The following is a 20,379-nucleotide window of genomic DNA, read 5'->3' on the forward strand; positions in this document are numbered from 1 at the left end:
ATTGATTTGATGTGTTTTGGAAACTTATATATACTGCATGTAATGCATCTGAAGTGGTGGAAACAATATGCCATAAAAATGTATTGGACAACTTACTGGGAGTGTAAAACGCTTAAGAGAAGATATTCTCTGCTTTTGCGGATATACCGTAATATAATAACAACAACAATACGCGCGGCAATCCCTTTCGTTCATCTGATATTAAGATGGTCTGAATGATATTTGGTCGAAGTTAAAGCTGCGATGAGTTCGATGCATGTATCCAGTTAAATATGAGGTTTCTTGTTTTCACTTCTGTGGAGGAGTTCGGTATGCTGTGTACGGCGTGTCAAGTCCTGTCTGTTTACAACCACAGCCTTACCAAACAGTCGAACTTAATACTTTTCTCTGACGCTAACTGAACGGATGAAACGCCGAGATAAACGACCGTTATGCTGGGACCGCAAGACCGCGCTGGCGGGTTGTCTTTGTCCATTTCGTTAAAAATAGTTTCATTGTCACCACACTTTCATTACAATATAAACTCACCAAAACCCTCATAATTTAGTTAAAACAACCCTATATTCATTAAAAAAGGTGTAAAGCGAGTTAAAGCAGTGGTAGACATCTGTGTGTAACGTTAGCTTACTTTCTGAGGGAGATTGAAACTTTGTTGGCGACCGTTTTTTTCTCTCATTGCACGTTTAAAACAATATTGTGACAAACTATTGACAACATTCTTAAACTAAAAATTAAGTTTTCATGAAACAGAAATATTTCAAACTTACCGAACTGCCAGAAATCAATCATCCTCCTTCAGCTGCAGCCAGGAGTTGTGCTCTCTCTCCCTCTGTGTGATTTGACGTTGGCGCACTTTCTCTGATTATTGCAAGTACACCTGGCACATTACAGCAATGGCTACAGCAAGGTTACATCAAGACCAAAATATACTGTAAAATTTTCCCGCTCAAACAAATTTACCCAGAATGCATTATGAACTGCAGTACTGTACTGTAATGTATACATACAGTATAGTACTGTGGATTTTTACAGTAATGTACTGCTAAATCTACAGCGACATCTAACAGTGCAGGCAACAATAGTTAAAAAAATCATAAAATATAAATAATAAATCATGAAAAAAAGGTATAAACCAATACTTAAAGTGACATCCTAACGCAAACACCAAATCAAGGTGCAAGGCTTAGTAAAGGATCAATTGTATACTCTTATTAAACTGTGTTTTGTTGGAGGAGGAGATAGAAAGACAAAATTTGGGTTGATTGCTTCCATATTTCTGCTGTATTTTATTTTATTACAAATTTGTCTGTTTTAAATAACAATTGTCATTAATTTATTCATTACTCTGTAAAATTGCTATCCGCTATACCTGCCCAGGGACTACAGGTGAAATTTAGCAACTGTTGCTACAACCTGGCTCGAGACATGTTCTAGTTTAATGTTTAATTGTGCATTGTCCCTGTTTCAAATAAATAATTTCCATTCCATTAGATTGTGACTTGCTGACATTTCATCTGAAACTTCAGAGGAGACATACAGGACAAATACAGTAGAAGACTTTCGCTTTCCACACTGTTGTCTATAGAAAGAAACAACTAAAATATAAAGTATAATATGTACTTAATCTGATATATAGCAATTTACTATTGATGTAAACAATCTCCTTCAATACATATCACATAACCCCTCTTTAGATTTGCTTAGAGGTTTTGTATCAGTCGGAAAGGCTCCTTGTAAGTTTTCCTTCTTAAGAGCTTGCTGCCCATAAATCTGACAAACTCCACACACCGTCACCAAATTGAATGTTTATGTTCGGAGGCTCCAGACAAGAGGGCAGCAATGGGCCATCACAGACAGCGACTGGATCCACACAAGCTGCAGTGATTTTGGAATCTGTCAACTCACATTGGATATAACACAGGCAATACAAAACAAAACTACTTTTATTCTCGGGCTAATTATAACCCGGGCTTTAACCCTGCATAGTGTTTTTTTTTTCTATTTAATTACATGTCTAAAAATAATAAAAGTAGTTGTTTGTCAAATGCCCATTGTAGTTTGTAAGTTCCCTGCCTATAACAAGAACACATTGTGGGTAGAACACATACACTAAACCACAGTCACAATGACAGAACTGAAATGCATAGTGGCCAAGCTTTATTTAAATTCTTCCAAGACAAGTTTAATAATATAATCTTGGTCCAGATGGTATTGGTTTGCATTCAAGTGTTATCACACCAGTTTTTGGGGTTAAAAAAACGTGTAGGTGGGTTTTAACGAATTCACAATCCGATCCAAAATCAGATCATTCATTGCATGTTAAAGGGGACATTTCTTATACTGTGGGTTCACACAAGATGCGAGTTCAACAATTGCACGAGTAGATTACATACAGAGTCAATGCAATCGCATGAGGCAAAACAAATGACTCAATATGGGCGTGGTGCGTTTTCAGTGGAAACACGCGCTATTCGCCTCAAACGCTTCTTCGCCCAAGTTTAAAATATTCAACTCGAGCAAAAAATTAGCATGACACAAAGTTAAATCCCGCGAGTAATCTAGAGCAAGTAACGCGATACCCCGCGTTTGTTGTGTACGTAGCATTATGCTGCGTTCAGACCAGCCACGGTAGAGGCGTCAAGCGCAAGTGATTTCAATGTTAAGTCAATGTTAAGACGCATTGACGTGCGTCTGGAGGTCTCGCGGCGCGAATGAGGCGTTTAGCGCAGTGCTGTAGACTCGATTCCACCTCATTTGCGCGTCTATTTCGCTCAAATGGCGTGAATTGAGCGTTGCCGCAGCAAACGCACGAGTTGAAAAATTTGAACTATGGCGAGTGTGGGTGTGTCCTTTAAAATGCAAATAAGCTGATCTCTGCACTAAATGGCAGTGTCGTGGTTGGATAGTGCAGATTAAGGGATGGTATTATCCCCTTCTGACATCACAAGAGGTGCCAAATTTCAATGACCTATTTTTTACATGCTTGCAGAGAATGGTTTACCAAAACTAAGTTACTGGGTTATTATTTTTCACATTTTCTAGGTTGATAAAAGCACTGGGGACACAATTTTCTATCGGCGTGAATGAGGCGTTTAGCGCGACGCGGTAGACTCGATTCCGCCTCATTAACGCGTCTAGTTTGCGTGAATGGCGCAATTTGAGCGTTGCCGTGGCAAACACATGAGTTGAAAAATTTGAACTTTGGTGAAAAAACGTGCCACGTTAACCAATCAAGAGCTTGCTCTAGTAGTGACGTGATTACAGGAAGCGAGCGGAGTCGCAGAAGCCCCTCCCATGACGCGAATTTCCGCGTGAATGTCTCGATGACTAGAATTAATTTCACGCGCGGCTTTCATGCGTAAATGAAGCGAGTAAACTCAAAATATTCAAGTGGCAAACTAGACCTGATAGACGCGATTTTGACGCCTCAAACGTGGCTGGTGTGAACCCACGGTTAAAATGCCAAATAAATCTTTGGTGTCCCCAGCGTACGTATGTACGTATTTAGCTTAAAATACCATATAGATAATTTATTATAGCATGTTAAAATTGCCACGTTGTAGGTATAAGCAAAAATGTGCCGTTTTTGGGTGTGTCCTTTAAAATGCAAATGAGCTGATCTCTGCACTAAATGACAGTGTCGTGGTTGGATAGTGCAGATTAAGGGACGGTATTATCCCCTTCTGACATCACAAGAGGAGCCAAATGACCTATTTTTTCACATGCTTGCAGAGAATGGTTTATCAAAACTAAGTTACTGGGTTATTATTTTTCACATTTTCTAGGTTGATAAAAGCACTGGGCAATTATAGCAGATTTTCATGATATGTCCCCTTTAATTTTTTAGATTGGCCTCCTGTTGTCTTTTCAAAGAGGAGTATATTTCCTTTCCTGGTTTTCATTGAACCTCTGTAATTGCTCTGTTAAAACAAAGTTTCTCTGATTGATACGGCTGTAATCAAGATACCGCTGGGACCGTACCAAACCCTTGCTTGATTCAGGTTTAATTACTTTGTCCCCAATCCAGACAGTTTGGTCAACCTATCCATCTGCTGTGGGTTTACTTCCAAACTCCTGGGAAAAAATCTAGGCTACATATTGATCCAAAACACTCCACCCAGCAGCATCTAGCTTTCTCAAATTTTCCCAAAACAGGAGTTGTGGTCACTGGAAAATTAAAACAAAACAAAGTATCTATGGAACAAAAGATTTTCTAGTTCCAAATAAAACGCTGTGTATTTCTCCAGAATCACTCTTTAAGCCATCTCGGTTATCTGATTGGTTGTCAGGATGTTGTGCAAAGACGTAAAGAAATTCTGCCAAGTGCCTAAACTTTACATAATAGCCCACTACCCATAATACAGCTTCTTCATTTTATCCTATTCATTTCTAAATCCATTACCCTAATCTAAGATCCTCAATAACACCAACCAACCTACACATAAATCAGGTTATAAACGTATGTTATAAACGCTTTTAAGGCTTTCGTTTGGGGTAATGTGTGGCCTTGGTTGAACAGACGTAATCAAAGTAATAGCTCTGTAATGCAACGCTGAATTGCGGTTAATTTTGGAAAACGATCAACATCCCTCCGACCTCCAACCTTTGGTCCCTCCTCACTCTGCCCCTCGACCCGCATGTGGCAGTTATCAGAGCCAATAACAGTGCAGGATCTGAGAATGAGGGGAAATAGGACTAATGGGAAACATATACATGCACATTTATATTTTGCAAAGTTGCAGATATCTGGTCTGTGAAAATCTCATTGTGGCTGTCGAGCGGTTGGTGTTGAACTCTATGATTAGGGTTAAGCTGATGTGTTGTCTATCATTTGTGACTTAAGATCTCTCCACATCTCCACAAAATCACATAATTTTTTTTTGCTATTCCTTCAGATTTTTTCTTAAAAGTGACACACCCATAAACCACCACCAGTACGTTAACTAACTGCCTGTTGCATGTTGTGCAAAAATATCACTTAGGAAGTTTGTTTACAAGTTCAGGTTGATCCAATATGCACTTTTGAGAAGCAGCAGACCACCAGATTTGCTAAGTAGTACCAAAGATATTAGATTGCATGAATAGGAGACAATGCAGCGCTCAATAAGGCCGCTCTGGCGTAGAAGCAAAAATTATGGTACGGTTGATGTCAGGATTATTTGTTGGTCAGTAATATGCTGTTTAATTGTGATTTTAGCACACGATTGTAGAGCTATCTGTCTTTCCCTAGTCAAGTAGACAGAACTTTAGTCTTGCATGACTGAAAAAACTGCTGGAAGCATTGTAAGGACCTAGTGACGCGACTTAAAGGGACACTCCACTTTTTTTGAAAATATGCTCATTTTCCAGCTCTCCTAGAGTTAAATATTTGAGTTTTATGGTTTTGGAATCCATTCAGCTGATCTCCGGGTCTGGCTGTACCACTTTTAGCATAGCTTAGCATAATCCATTGAATCTGATTAGACCATTAGCATCGCGCTAAAAAATAACCAAAGAGTTTTGATATTTTTCCTATTTAAAATTTGACCCTTCTGTGGTTACATCGTGTACTAAGACTGACAGAAAATTAAAAGTTACAATTTTCTAGGCAGATATGGCTAGAAACTATAATCTCATCCTGGCGTAATAATCAAGGACTTTGCTGCTGGAGGCTGCAGGAGGCGTAATAATATTAAGCAGCTGCCGAAAATAGTCCCCTGCTATTGAAAGTTACAAAAGGGGACTATTTTCAGGCACTGCGTAAAATCGCAACTTTTAATTTTCCGTCGGTTTTAGTACACAATGTAACTACAGAAGAGTTACATAGGAAAAATAGGAAAAATATCAAAGCTCTTTGGTTATTTTTTAGCGTGATGCTAATGGTCTAATCAGATTCAATGGATTATGCTAAGCTATGCTAAAAGTGGTACCGCCAGACCCGGCGATTAGCGTAATGGATTCCAAAACTGTAAAAATCAAATGTTTAACTGTTGGGGAGCTGGAAAATTAGCTTTTTTTTTCAAAAAAAGTGCAGTGTCCCTTTAAGGGACATGGTAGTACCCAGTAAACTAGATACCGACAACCAGAATTTTATATTCCAGTTAAAAAACACAATCATTGGTCCCCTTAAATGTCAGTTAGATTGGTTCTTGTCAAAGTGGGTTGATGTTGGCCAGATTGCTTTAATAGTCCAAAACCTGTCTATGCAAGACAAATGGCACTATGGGAACACCAGATGTTACTCAAGAACCATGGACCACCCCAAATCCCATATGTACATAACGGTAATAGTTGAATATTTGTAATGCGCTCCTGCACACAGACAGCAAACACTTGCTGAGCTTTGAGTACATATAATAAAATGAATGTTTAGGGAGCAACCATGTATTCATATGGAAGAATGTCGTAGTCAATCGTTGCCTTATTGGTCTTTAATGAGTTTAAGGGCCCAGTTATATGAAAGACCATTGGTTTCTACGATCATGCGTAGATATACGCTCTTGCTCTATAAACCAGGAGATACACAATTACAAATATAAAGTTTGGTCATTGTTGTGCTCATAATATCCAAAGTGTGAAAAAATAACAAAGACTTGAATTGGTGGAGAGATCCAGTCATAGAGAAACCTTTGACCAGTGAAGAAAACATCCTAGCGACCACATAACAACTTGAGTATTAAGTCTGCTTAAGTATTATTAAATGTGTGAGATAGATACACAGAGTTAAAAAAAAAAAAGTCAAAATGTGTACCCCAGCTGCCGCTAGGGAAGTACCTTTTAAAAGGTCCTAATGTGTACCATTAGGTACTCATATGTATACATTTGGTATCTTTATGAACTCTTTAAATGCAATATTTTTTGGAAGAGTACTGTCCTATTGAAATTGAGGTACATATTTTGACCATATCATCATATAATGCAGTATAGTAAGAAAAGAATAAGAGAAACTCATCTGGAAATGTAGAGGAACGGGCCTTTCGTGATTGAACACACATGTTACTCATGCTTGTTTTTGTGATTGTAAAATTATTACCTTTAAGATTTTAGTAAAAAATGACCAGAACTCGCTTTTTGCAATTCCCACTACATCAAACGTCAACGGGTTTGTACACACGCAGATAATTATCTCAGTGAAGTTTCCATAACTCTATAAAAACACACCACATATGGGTTCCCAGAGCTGACATAAGCCCATGGAGACACTCCATCCCCCTCTTTAAAATCTTTATCTCACACAAAAATGGGCGTATTTCCACTTGCGGAGGTGGCGTAGGAGACACAGTGGTTAAATTCACCACAGGCACAAGCCTCTGCATCCAACCAGCAACCAACATCATCATGACATCAGCCACATTCATTATGACATCATCAGTGGAGGGTCGCATGTCTTTCCAAACCGTATTTACCGCAGGCTACCAATGTTGCGCTGTGCTGTATTAAATACAGCCAGGGTTAAACCGCACTTGGGGAAATTGTGGAGTTTTACGAGTACAGTATATGTTGTTTAAAATATACTTCCTTCCCCAAAAAACCTCAGGCTAGTTCAACTTCTGACTGATCTGCTCGGTGGGAAAGACAATGTGGAAGTACTTAAATATACATAAACTCATAATTGTAAAGATGGTACCCCAAGGATAGCGGTTAATGGCTGCCATTTATTTCAGCAAAGAAAACCGGTTCAGCTTACTGTATAATACAGAGCTTTGCACATACAGTATTCAAATGTGGATCATAACCTTGGCCTGAGTCTAGCACTGCGTCCCAATTGGCATATTTTTCTTCCTAAATATTATTCAAAATTGATGTCCCAAATCGTAGTATGTTGAAATGAGTACCCCGGATGGTCTAGGTTGGGTGAAAATTCAATGCAGATGCATGCATACCCTGACAGCCGAACTCGCTGCGATGAGGACTTTAGTACTGCTACACTAAATTAATAAGTTAAATTATATATGAACACTACACAAGAAATAATGAAAGAAGACAAGTATTGTATTTTGATATTTGCGCCTGTTAACAATTACAATGTGCATTTAGGTAACAACAGTCAATTCTGTTACGCATTAAAGGGGACATATCATGAAAATCTGACTTTTTCCATGTTTAAGTGCTATAATTGGGTCCCCAGTGCTTTTATCAACCTAGAAAATGTGAATAAGAACAACCCAGTAACTTAGTTTTGGTTAACCATTCTCTGCAAGCATGTGAAAAAATAGGTCATTGAAATTTGGCTCCCTTTGTGATGTCAGAAGGGGATAATACTTCCCCTTAATCCGTGAGCTAAAACTTCACATATGTACTCTGGGGACACCAAAGATTTATTTGACATCTTAAAAAAGTCTCGTGAGATGTCCCCTTTAAGTAACAGTACTTATACTCTTTTACTTTACATTCTCAAACATTTAAATTTACATTTATGTACTTTCCCAGAGGTGCAAAGCACGAGACTGAGATGCAGCATATGTGTCTATGTTTGGTCTTCAGATCTGAATATGCTTGGTCTTGGACTGGGTCCTGGTTTTGGGTTTCGGGGATTGGTCTTGGCTTGAATCTTGGCCTTGACTGGGTTAGTCTCTAATTATCATATTGACCACATTGCCAAAAATTTAGCATCACAGAGAATCACAGATGTAGAAAGTATTTTAGTACATACAGCAGTGAAGCAGAAGCATGTATTTCGATCCTTAAGTCACGCTTGAACTGTCTGAATGTCATTGCATTGGATAACAATATAAAATCAAGTGACATCTGCATACACATTTTGCTGCAATTCAAGACTTCACTATTTTTGTAATGCAATTTTTGCAATTATTTGTAACCAATTGATGTCCTTTCAACCTGTATACTCATTATTTATATATTTTGCAGTGTAATTTTATGACATTTCTGAAATCCAGGATAAGATCTCATAATCTAATGATGAGATTAGGAGCATCAAAGTTTGATTTTGATCATTGATTTTGATCTTTGACATGATCTTAGTCAATAAGATATCAGTGTTATATTTTCACATTATATAGGATGTTTTTATGTAGAAGATCACAAAAATTTGACTTTTATAGCAGTGTCACATTTATAAATTGACTGTTATTTCGAGGTCACTGCACCTAATCCTAAAGTATCTGATCATACTACGCCTTTGGTCTCCAACATGGTACCCCCACGAAGCAAATTTATAGCCTCAATTTTAATATTTATTTATTACATTTTTTTATATAAGCTTGGCTTCTTTAATCTATGTTGACATTTTAAACAATGATAAAACATATTAACAAGTAAAACAAAATAAAATCAACAAGTTTTGAGTAGACTATATTAAAAAGTGGCCCTCCAGATTATTTTATCCATTTTGGTAGGTTGGAGACCCGTGCATCACGCTCATACAGCGCCATCTAGTGCTGCAAGCCGCAAAGCGCGTGTTAAAATAGTTTGCGCATGCGCAGTGCACAGCCGGCCCCATGTAAAGATGGCAGCGTCCAGTGCTCGCTGTGCTACACGGTGCCTGTCAGCCGGTTTACCTGGACTTCGCAGCACCCGTGGGCTTTTGAAGTCCTTTAGACACGGAGATATTACGGCTTTGGCGATATGCGGTGCTCGCAGTTATGTGACGAGAGTCAGTTTAAGCTGCTGGAGGAATGAAAGAGGAGTGACATTGAAGGGGGCGTCAGGTGAGCTGCTTACATGCCGAGTGATTACAGTAGTTGCCGTCAACTCCTGTTAGTATATTCAACTTGTTATTAAATTTCAGGAATAACATAATACGAGGCTATAGACAAATATATTTGTCAATTATGTTATTAGTTTTGGAAGAAAATTATGCACAAATATGATGCAACAGTCGTACGTAGTTGCAATATACTGTAGGCAAATAATAAAACATATATAACTGTAAACTGTATTTTAACTGTAATTGTAAATAAAATCCTTATTCTCACTGTTAATGTTATTACTGCAAAACTGTGAGAACTGTCATCAAAAAAAATTATTTATTAATTTATTATGACTGCTACTGTGCATGCTTATGGGACCCATGATGTTTAAGGTAACTTTGCAAAGTAAGATGTTAAAGAAGGTGCCAAAGAATGCATTAAAATAATATGTTAAATTGTTATTTGATATTTACGTAGCAGTATGCAACTTTATTAAGTGTAAAAAATATCCAGAAACGTTGTAAATTAAATTTACAATTCTAGGATTTTAAATGAAATGGTCTATTTTTGCCCTATTTGGAAGGGTCATGAATAATAATATTGAGCTCTGCTCTGATTGGCTCTGCTTTGCCAAACTTGTTGGGGCGTACATCTCGCCTGTGACATCACAGTCGGTGTTATGTTGAGATTGGCCTGTTTTCCAGCAGTCTTTTAGGTTTACATAAAAATAAGGAAACAGATGCGTTTGACATCCACATTTAACATCCTCCTGTGAACATAAGTATGTCACCCTGGACCACAAAACCAAAAGGGTCTTTGGTAACACTTTACTTGAAGGAGTGTTCCTAAGACTGACATGAAATGTGTCATGAACATGAAGGAGATTTTATGCATGTTAACTGTCATTAAGTGTCATTTGTTCAATTATGTCATTTTTAATGCAACGATGGCATCGTTTGAAATGTCTTTGTTATGACTTCTTGACATAAACCAAAACATCATAACTTGTCATAAATCTGTCATAAACATGGCAGAATTATTATCAAACTTAAGAAACTACCTAGCTTTATGGGTAAACATGACATTATATGTCATTAAATGTTAATGCTATGTCAAAAATAATTTTAAATACCTTAACAAAATGCAACAGACACGTCAAAAGATTATACTTAACTTTATGTATGTGCACAATAAATAATAAAACTGACAACTAACAGAACTTGTTCTTCCTCAAACAGGTGGTCCTGAAATTTTCTGACATAGGAGAAAAAACTAACAAAATATTAAGTTGATTAATTTAATGTAATCAACTGTTTTCCAGCAATATGGACCCACGGCTGCATGGCTTAACTCATTATTGTACTTTTTTCCATTTAATTTTAGGTGATTGTTCTCCAAATGCAATAAAATATTATTTTATTAATTTTAATTATTATTATTATTATTGATTTTATTTGTTAAACACATGGAGGAAACTTAAAAAAACATTATAAACTTAATAATATTCATGATGCTGTTATAGAACTATTTGAGTATTAACACTTAATGACATTTTAATGACAAATTATATTTGTACCACTGTAGTTGAGGTCAAGAAAAATATCCATAATGCTTTTATAAAACTACATGACAGAGTATTAACACTTAGTGACATTTTAATGACAAATTCAATTTGTATCATCGGTAAAAAGTGGTCAGTTATGTTGTCTTGGTAATGTCAAGTTGTCATGACAAAGACATCTCAAACAATTAATTAAATTAAACGAATGACACTAAATGAAAGTTGTCATAAACGTGCATAAAATCTCATTCATGTTCATGACACGTGTCATGTCATGATTATGAAGGTGTCATGTCAGTCTTATGAACACCACTTCAAGTAAATTGTTACCAGGGCTTTATTAACATTTATATATCATCTGAAAAATGAATAAATATGCTTTCAATTAATGTATATTTGTTAGTTAGGATATGACAATATTTGGCCGACATACAACTATCTAAATTCGAAAATCGCCTTTAAAGTTGTCCAAATGAAGTTGTCCTTGGCAACACATATTACTAATGATAAATACATTTACAAATATCTTTATGGTACATAATTTTATTTTTTATCTTAACCTCTTACACTCTGAGGCTATTTTGGGGATTTCCACCTGGATTTGGCCTACCCAATTTCAAAAGCTTCTCATACCCACAAGCAGAGGTGCACATACAAAAGTTTGGTATCATTTTACAGGAAACCCTTTGAAATTACATAAAACACTGTTAAAAGTGCTCAACATGGTTATATGTGTTGTCAGTCCTCTAATAAACACAAAAATAAATAGGTGCTTTTTGATGTTTTTTTTCTAAAGTCTGTATTTAAAAGTGTATAACTCTGGCCCTCAGTGGTAACGAAGCCTACAGACAGTTTTGTTTGATTCCAGCAATTGCCAGCTTACAGAGGAAAAAGGAATTTTTTCTCTATCATAATAAATGCAAAAGTTATTTTACTCCAACTGATGGGAGGAATAATACCCTTTTTGTATACAATTTCTGCCTAAAAACATTTGAAGTGTCCCCATAACCACATACAGTGGAATAAATGCAATATCTTTATATCATTTTGCAGAAAACCATTTGAAGTTACATAAAAAGCTGCTGTTTGTGACAAATATTGCTATTTATGTTGTTTTTCATATGATGAAACACCAAATTTTCTTTTTTTATGTTGTAAATACTGTTTTGATAGTGTATAACTCTGGTTCTGGATGCTCTAGCAGACTGCAGACAGTTCTGGTTGTTAGCAGCAGCAGACAGTAAACACCCAAAAAAAGAATGATCTCTTTAGCATGTCGCATTATATAGATATTCTTATTTTACTGAAGGGTGCGAAAATACATTTTTCATATAAATATTAATTTTTTGTTTTGCACATATAATAAATAGCAAGGGATTAAAAAATGGCATTAAAAACTGATAATTTGGATCCATACAATATATTGTTGGATATTGCTACGAAAATACCCTTCGACTTATAAGTTTTGTGGTACAGGCCTACAGGGTCACATGTTAGGTATTCTTTGAACTAGACAGGCCATATTTTTGAAAATGTACATCTGTTTAAAACTATTACTACTACTACAACTGCTCATAATAAACATCAATGCAGTCGCATTAATAAGATGCAGAAATATAGCAGAACAGCGATATTCTGATGCCAGACGTATCTGATGACTTTCGATAATGTTTCTTTCTTTTTAGAGTTGAGAAGCCACAATGTGTCCAGCTCTCATTTCTTCCACACCACCTCTGTATGTCATCAGCAGGACTTCTATGGGATTCTGGGGGTTCCTCGGACAGCCACTCAGAAAGAGATTAAGAAAGCGTACTACCAGGTTTGAGAACCCACTTAAAAACAACAAATCTCTGAGGTCACGTCAGCTCCAAAGAGTTAATGTGAACGTTTTCTCTCAGTTAGCCAAGAAATACCATCCGGACACAAACCCAGATGACCCCCAAGCAAAAGAGAAGTTTGCCCAGCTGGCAGAGGCGTACGAGGTGAAGAAAGTTTTCAAGTGCATTTTATATCACGAGGTGTACCTTTTTTTTGGGCGAGAACATCTCATATTCCAGCCCAAGATCAAATGAAGCTCACAAAATGTGATTTTGCACAATGAAAATAAAAAATTGTTTTGCATGTTTTTACCCATGTATTTGTTGGTGTGTAGACCCTTAGCGATGAGCTAAAGAGGAAACAGTACGACACTTACGGTACAGCTGGTCCAAGCTCGAGTGGGGCGGGGCAACAGCAGTACTGGAGAAGCGGGGCCAGCATCGACCCAGAGGAGCTGTTCAGGAAGATCTTTGGAGAGTTTGCTGGAGGGCGTGGCTTTGGAGACCTCAACTCAATGTTTGACCAGACACCTGAAGTGAGACAGCAAAAACCTAGCGATTACCATCTCTCATATGTATTTCTTTTTAAACCCTGACCATAAGTACATACATATAAATCTTCTTTCTCCGTAGTTTGTGATGGAGCTGACGTTCATGCAGGCTGCTAAAGGCGTGAATAAGGAGATAACGGTCAATATAGATGATATATGTCCACGCTGTGATGGTAAAGGTCATGAACCGGGAACTAAAGTCTCGCACTGTCACTATTGCAATGGAACAGGCATGGTGAGAATGCCAAATCAATGAGAATGATATGGCAATACCTTGCCCAGCTTTGTTACTTATACATTTATGTTTTATCCTCTTTGTATATATAGGAGTCTATAAACACCGGCCCCTTTATGATGCGGTCTGCATGTAGGCGGTGTGGTGGGCGGGGCTCTATCATCATCACGCCTTGCATCATGTGCAGAGGAACGGGACAAACCAAGCAGAAACAGACAGTCATGGTGCCTGTGCCTGCAGGTGTGTGTCTGTCTTTTGTGGTAGAAGCACAGAGCTAGTTGTGTATACAAAAGTACTGACCACCTGTTCTGGTTGTGTTTTAGGTATACAAGATGGACAGACAGTAAAGGTGCCAGTTGGGAAGAAATACATGTACGTCACATTCAGGGTGAGTACAATTTTTTTACACTAAGGGTAAGTTTACCAGTTCTTCCAGAAAAACGCAGAGTTTTGTGTAATTGAAAATCCTTGATCTTGCTGCACGTTTTCTTAACAAATGAAATGGAATATGCGGGATATTTATGCTATTTTATGCGATGAAATTTCGGGAACTTGCAAAAATTGTTTGCAGCTTTTCAATTATGTTCACGTCGCGTACTTGCATCACATCCTAACATTCCCTTGACAACAGGGGACATGGCTGCGCTTGTGTACAACATTTTAACTTTCTGCTAAGATATATATGACTTTTAGCTACGAAAATGCGGGAATTATGAAATCATGCAAGCCCCGCATATTTTGCGAGCAGAAATCTGCAATTTATGCGGCGAAAGTGCGGCGTATTTAAAAAAAATCGGGCCCCACATAAATATGTGGACTTTGGCTTATGCATTGAATCATGCGACCGCATAAACATTTTTTTTTTTTAGAGGGACTGGTTTACACAACACCGTTTTAAACAAAAAAATAACATTTTCATCTCTGTGTAAACTACAAAAAAGTGAATATGTAAATGCAGTGCGTCAGACACATGGTATTATGTGTTCAGACATCATGTGACATCGCCAACTACTGCCCTGGTATATGCAGCGTTTTTAGTCCTTTTCGTAGATCATTTGTGCGATCTTAAATCAAATTGAACTTGAAGGCTACACTGGAGAAAAGCGTTTTTTTTTCTGATAAAAATAAAGACTCTTCGGAGGTAATACTACTCTATAGACGGTTTCAGCAGTAACAACATAAACAAGCGGCTTTCGTGGTCAACACGTAACTTCCGGTAAACTCTGCTAAGAATAAATAACAACAAAGTACTTTAAACGTAGTTTATTTATATAACAAGCAAAATAAACAACACATAGATTACCTAGGAAACCAAATTTTTTTTATTTTCGACGAGGTATTTGTTTAAGAGTTCATTTAAGCAACTATTCAGACCTTAAAAAAAACTGAAAACGGAAGTAAAGTTCGGACCAGACTTGTATTGCGTCACCGCATGTGCGTCCGATGAAACTGTCTATAGGTACTCAAGTTCAGTGTTGGGGGTAACGCATTACATAATAATATTACTTTTATAAAGTAACGAGTAAAGTAACGCATTGTACAGATTAATATTTGAGTTATTTTTTAAAAAAGTAATGCAAGTTACTTTTCAGTTTAATTAAATCAAATTAAAAATAAAATAATGTACTGAATTAAACTGAACATATTAACGTAGAATAACGCACTCTGTGCACCTGAGCAGGAACAATTTGAGCCAGAAACGGCAATGCCAGCCCATAGCTTGACATTTTTTTTGCGATCATAAAAAACACCTGCAAGCCCTGAAAGAGATCAAGCCTCAGCCAAGTAAGAAAAAGTAACGCAAAAGTAACTTAAAAGTATCGTAATCATTACTTTCCATGAAAAGTAACTAAGTAATGCAATTAGTTACTTTTTTGGGAAGTAACTTAATATTGTAATGCATTACTTTTAAAAGTAACTTTCCAAGATTAACATGTGATGAGCAGAAACAGCATGTGTTATGTGAGCTTCAAAGGATTTTAATGTGTGTCTCATGTCCTGTGTTGCAGGTCCAGAGGAGTCCAATATTTCGTCGTGATGGGTTTGATATCCACTCTGATGTGATGATTTCAGTAGCCCAGGCCATTTTAGGGGGAACAGCTAGAGCACAGGGCCTGTACAGCACCATCGACATTGCGGTTAGAGAATATGATGGACATATATGGGATCCATACATATAACTTAAGCATATTTTCTAATAACTAAAATAAAACAGGCCTTTCCTGCAGATTCCTCCAGGCATTCAGACAGACCAGCAGATCAGACTGGCTGGAAAAGGCATCCCACGCATGAATAGCTTCGGTTATGGAGACCATTACGTACATATCAAAATCCAAATTCCCAAGTAAGAGGCATTGGCAGAAACTCATGCACGGATGCGTTTCCAGTTTGTGTTTGTCTTATGTATTGCATGGTTCATTCGCAGGAAATTGACACAGAGGCAGAGAACGCTGCTGCTAAGTTATGCAGAGGACGAAACGGATGTGGAGGGAAATGTAAATGGAGTAACCAAACCAGCTGCAGGTAGATCACCACACCAACATGTGCATGCAAACCAATCTGGAAATTTACCTTTAATGTAATACGAGAAATCGCCATCTATCCTGTGGGTTTGTAGCTAGCTCTCAGGACAGACAGACCTCAGAATCAGCACAGAACAAAGACGAAGAGCCAGAGAAAGAGGAAGGTGGATTTTTCTCTAAACTGAAGAAGATGTTCTCCTGAAGGGAAGAAGGAAGGTACAGTTGCAGCCTTAATAATAATTTAACAGACTTATGTAATTGAACACACATTTATCTAAATTGCCTTTACATAGAATATCCAGCAATTAACACTTTCAATACAAATATGGTTCTTTTGTGGCTCTGTTCATCAGGAAAAATACGTTCACCGGACTGAACTTTAGGTGCTTGGGTTGTACTTCTCTTATTTGCTTCAACGAAGGAAAGAAGTATGCACACTAAGAAAGAAACACAATCACCCAGCAGAGGGCATCCAAGCAATTCCCGCCGAAGAGAAAATGTCAGGAATGTCCTGGTTCTGGTCAAGATTGATACTGGTCTGGTCTGGTCACCAATTTAAAACCGTTTCTCTACCTATTATCAACCTAATGCTTAGCATCCCTGTGCTGATGTGTGTTGTTCCTTGTATGCTGTTGTTTTTGTAGGGAAACACCTGAATAAATGTTTTACTAAATACTTAGTGTTGTGTTGTTAATACAGATATGCTGATTTGGAATTGGGCAATAAAGTATAAGAGACTGTGATGTATATGTAGTCGATGTTAAAGGCGGGGTGCACGATCTCTGAAAGCCAATGTTGACATTTGACACGCCCCTACCCCAATAGAATCTGGACTGTCTTTTGATAACCCGCACCACACATATGGGTGATTCTCGCGAAATTAGACTCATGAGGTGTCATGAAACATTTTGATAAAAAAAGTAAATGCAAAGTGTATCAAAATAAGAAGCATAAAGTTACAAACATCTCTTCATGTACCTTTTGCACATGATTTCAAATGAAATGCAAACCAATTTTGTTGTTTTTTCCACATTTAAGGGGAACATTTTCATTACCGCAACGCGTCCATGACTGGATTTGGGTTCTTTGACATGGAAAATTTATAATTAAGAAATCTAAAAAATAAAAAGCTTAAGTGCTTTTTATTTTTTCTCAAAATGTAAATAATTCTATAGGAAATATTTTTTAAATCTGGACCCCTTCTAAGTCTGGATTTCGTGAGAATCACCCAATGCAACCCAGGCAACGATGTTGGTTAGTAGACACGCCCCTTACTGCTGATTGGCTACAAGTGTTTTTGGTACTTGGCCTGACTCCCTTTTCTCAAAATTAGTGCACCCCGCCTTTAAAGAGTTTTGTTTTGAATTCTTCCATCGAGAATTGATTGGATAGTTTGAAGTTGGGTTGTGTTGCTAATTGCTAATCACTGTGATCGTTTACTGAACCCCACCCAGTTCGCCATACCACCGGAAATAATGAGTGTTCTTTTTGAGGAGGGGAGGAGATTTGCGGTTTTTTTTTTTAAAGATTATGAGGGCACATGCATTTAAAAAAAATAATGAAGCTCACAAGTAAGTCATTTGTAAACATACCACAATTTTTTAAAAAATACAGTTTTTCATTTCAATTTCATTTCGACTAGCACCTTCATTTGTGACCGTAACATATCCTGACTCAGGATTCCCGAGGGAAGGGAAGTCAGATGCATGCAGACGCTTTTGCTTAAGGGCTCTCGTTTTTGGAGACAGATTTGTTAAAACAATTACCTGAGCTGTAAATAATGTCCCAACATGATGGCACCACAGTGCCTCTCTATCAACTATCCTGAGCTCTGACATCAAAGGACAAAATTCAATCACTTCCATGGTTATAAATGCCTTCCAAAAAAGTAAATGACAAAACATCCCAGACTAAAATCCACGTTTAAGCTGCATAAATGTATAAGTGCCATTATTTTGTCTCAATATGCACACAAGTATTGTTTTTATATGGTATGTCTGTAAAACTAAAATGTCCTAAAATAACTAATGCCTAGTCCTGGATTAATCTAAACCCTGTCTGGGAAACCGCCCCTAGTAGTACCATTACTAATGACCCATTGACAGTACTACCAGAATCTATAGTGCCAGCCAGCTGTAAAATTGTAAATCATTATCTATACATTTAACACACATTTTAGCTTTGCAGCTGGTGTTGTTGCCATGAATTTGTTTTTAAATGACTTATTATTAATAAGTTACTATAAAGGAGCGGTGAATCAAAAACTCAATTTTAACTTGATAATTTATTATATAAGAGGTCATCATACTTAAATGAACATCCTGCAAGTTTCAGAACTGAGAACGTCCGTGCTACTGAAATATAACAGTTTTTGGCACCAAGCCAGCTAAACACTCCATTGTGGAATTCGGAAATCTATGACGTCAAAGTAAAATTGAAGCACCTACCCATAGCCAAATAGAGACAGAGCGCCGCGCGTCATAACCTGAAAACCACGCCCACCGGGGGGGAAAACAATCCAACCGTCTCCATTGACTTTGTATTGCGAGAGGCTGCCTCCTTGTCATTTCTGGCTTATAACAAAAAACTGAATAATGCCTAAAAACTGCTGTGTGACAATATCTACAGCTAACAAGCCAAAGAACCCAGAAATAAGTTTTTATAAGCTGTCGAGCCGTAAAACCCTGTCTTTAAGTAGAATAAAGTGGATCGCCGACTACGTTTCCCCCTATTGGACGCAGTTCTACTAATAGTATTACTATGAAAAGTTGCCTGTTTCCATTTTTGTGTCTTTAAACGCTCGTTTTTGGGGTCGACAGCTTATAAAAACTTATTTACAGATTAAAATTAAAAACAGAATAATACATAAAAGCTGCTGTGTGACAAGGTGTACAGCTAAAAAGCCAAAAAACCCAGAAATAAGTTTTTTTTAAGCTGTCGACCTCATAAAACGAGCGTTTAAAGAAACAAAAGTGGAAACAGGCAACTTTTCATAGTACTTCTATTAGTAGAACTGCGTCCACTAGGGGGAAACGTAGTCGGCGATCCACTTTATTCTCCTTAAAAGCTGGGTTTTACGGCTCGACAGCTTATAAAAACTTATTTCTGGGTTCTTTGGCTTGTTAGCTGTACATATTGTCACACAGCAGCTTTTAGGCATTATTCTGTTTTTTGTTATAAGCCAGAAATGACAAGGAGGCAGCCTCTCGCAATACAAAGTCAATGGAGACGGTTGGATTGTTTTCCCCCCCGGTGGGCGTGGTTTTCAAATTTGCATATCGGCGCTCTGTCTCTATACAAGGACCACTTTTATAGCCCCGCCCACAGCTTCGCGTGACACACGTGACGTGTGTCTCAATCAGTAAACATGTCTTTAAAGATTGCCAAATGTAACCAAAATGACTTTTAAATACATTTTTTCTGATAGACTTTTATTTTGACGCGGTGATCTGTTATGATAGAGAAACCATGGTAACGAAGTCATGGGTTGTGGAAGAACCGCGTGGGAACAACACAGAAGCATACTTTAATTCGGAGGCTCGGAAAATAACATGTAATGCGTGGATACAGGTTGTTTTGAAGAGTTCCAGCTCGCATGGGGAGTGTTTGATTACCTTGTGTACTGTGCGGATTCACTTGTAAAGAAGCAAGTCGATGCTGGAGAGACTGTGATTAAAAGCATCCCTAATGGACCACTAATCGTCTGGATCTGACGAAAATGACACAGCAAGTGAGACATTTTACTTTATTAAGTTACTGCGTTTCACTATTGCTTTGTTAGAAGAGATCGCTTGATATGTTGTAACACCCGTGTCTAAACACATATGTTTGACTGTTTTAATTTACTAAAAACATTAAACGATTAATAAAGGTACAACACTTAAGAATACGATTGTAATTTAACGGTAGAAATATGCAAAGGAAGGGCTTATCCTCCGCAATTTAGATTATGATGCCCGCTTACTGTGTTGTATACGGTAATTTAGGCAAGTTGCGTTTGAACGGTCAAACACTCAACAAAGCTTTTTTTATCATATAACTGTGGTATGTAACGTTACGTGTAT

At 37.5% G+C, this 20,379-nt stretch overlaps 1 protein-coding gene across 1 annotated transcript; it reads left to right on the plus strand.

Annotated features, from left to right (window-relative positions):
* The first annotated feature begins 9,434 nt into the window (after positions 1 to 9,434).
* Positions 9,435 to 16,994, plus strand: dnaja3b (DnaJ heat shock protein family (Hsp40) member A3b). Its single transcript, XM_065259596.1, has 12 exons — positions 9,435 to 9,647; positions 12,876 to 13,009; positions 13,089 to 13,172; positions 13,343 to 13,543; positions 13,641 to 13,793; positions 13,886 to 14,033; positions 14,117 to 14,181; positions 15,803 to 15,931; positions 16,022 to 16,137; positions 16,219 to 16,316; positions 16,411 to 16,531; positions 16,669 to 16,994. The coding sequence occupies exons 1-11, from the start codon at positions 9,446 to 9,448 to the stop codon at positions 16,515 to 16,517; spliced, it is 1,437 nt and encodes a 478-aa protein (XP_065115668.1). The 5' UTR covers positions 9,435 to 9,445; the 3' UTR covers positions 16,518 to 16,531; positions 16,669 to 16,994.
* The last annotated feature ends 3,385 nt before the right edge of the window (positions 16,995 to 20,379 follow it).

The sequence above is a fragment of the Paramisgurnus dabryanus genome, chromosome 24 (genome assembly GCF_030506205.2).
Source record: "Paramisgurnus dabryanus chromosome 24, PD_genome_1.1, whole genome shotgun sequence".
NCBI classification, from domain to species: Eukaryota; Metazoa; Chordata; class Actinopteri; order Cypriniformes; family Cobitidae; genus Paramisgurnus; species Paramisgurnus dabryanus.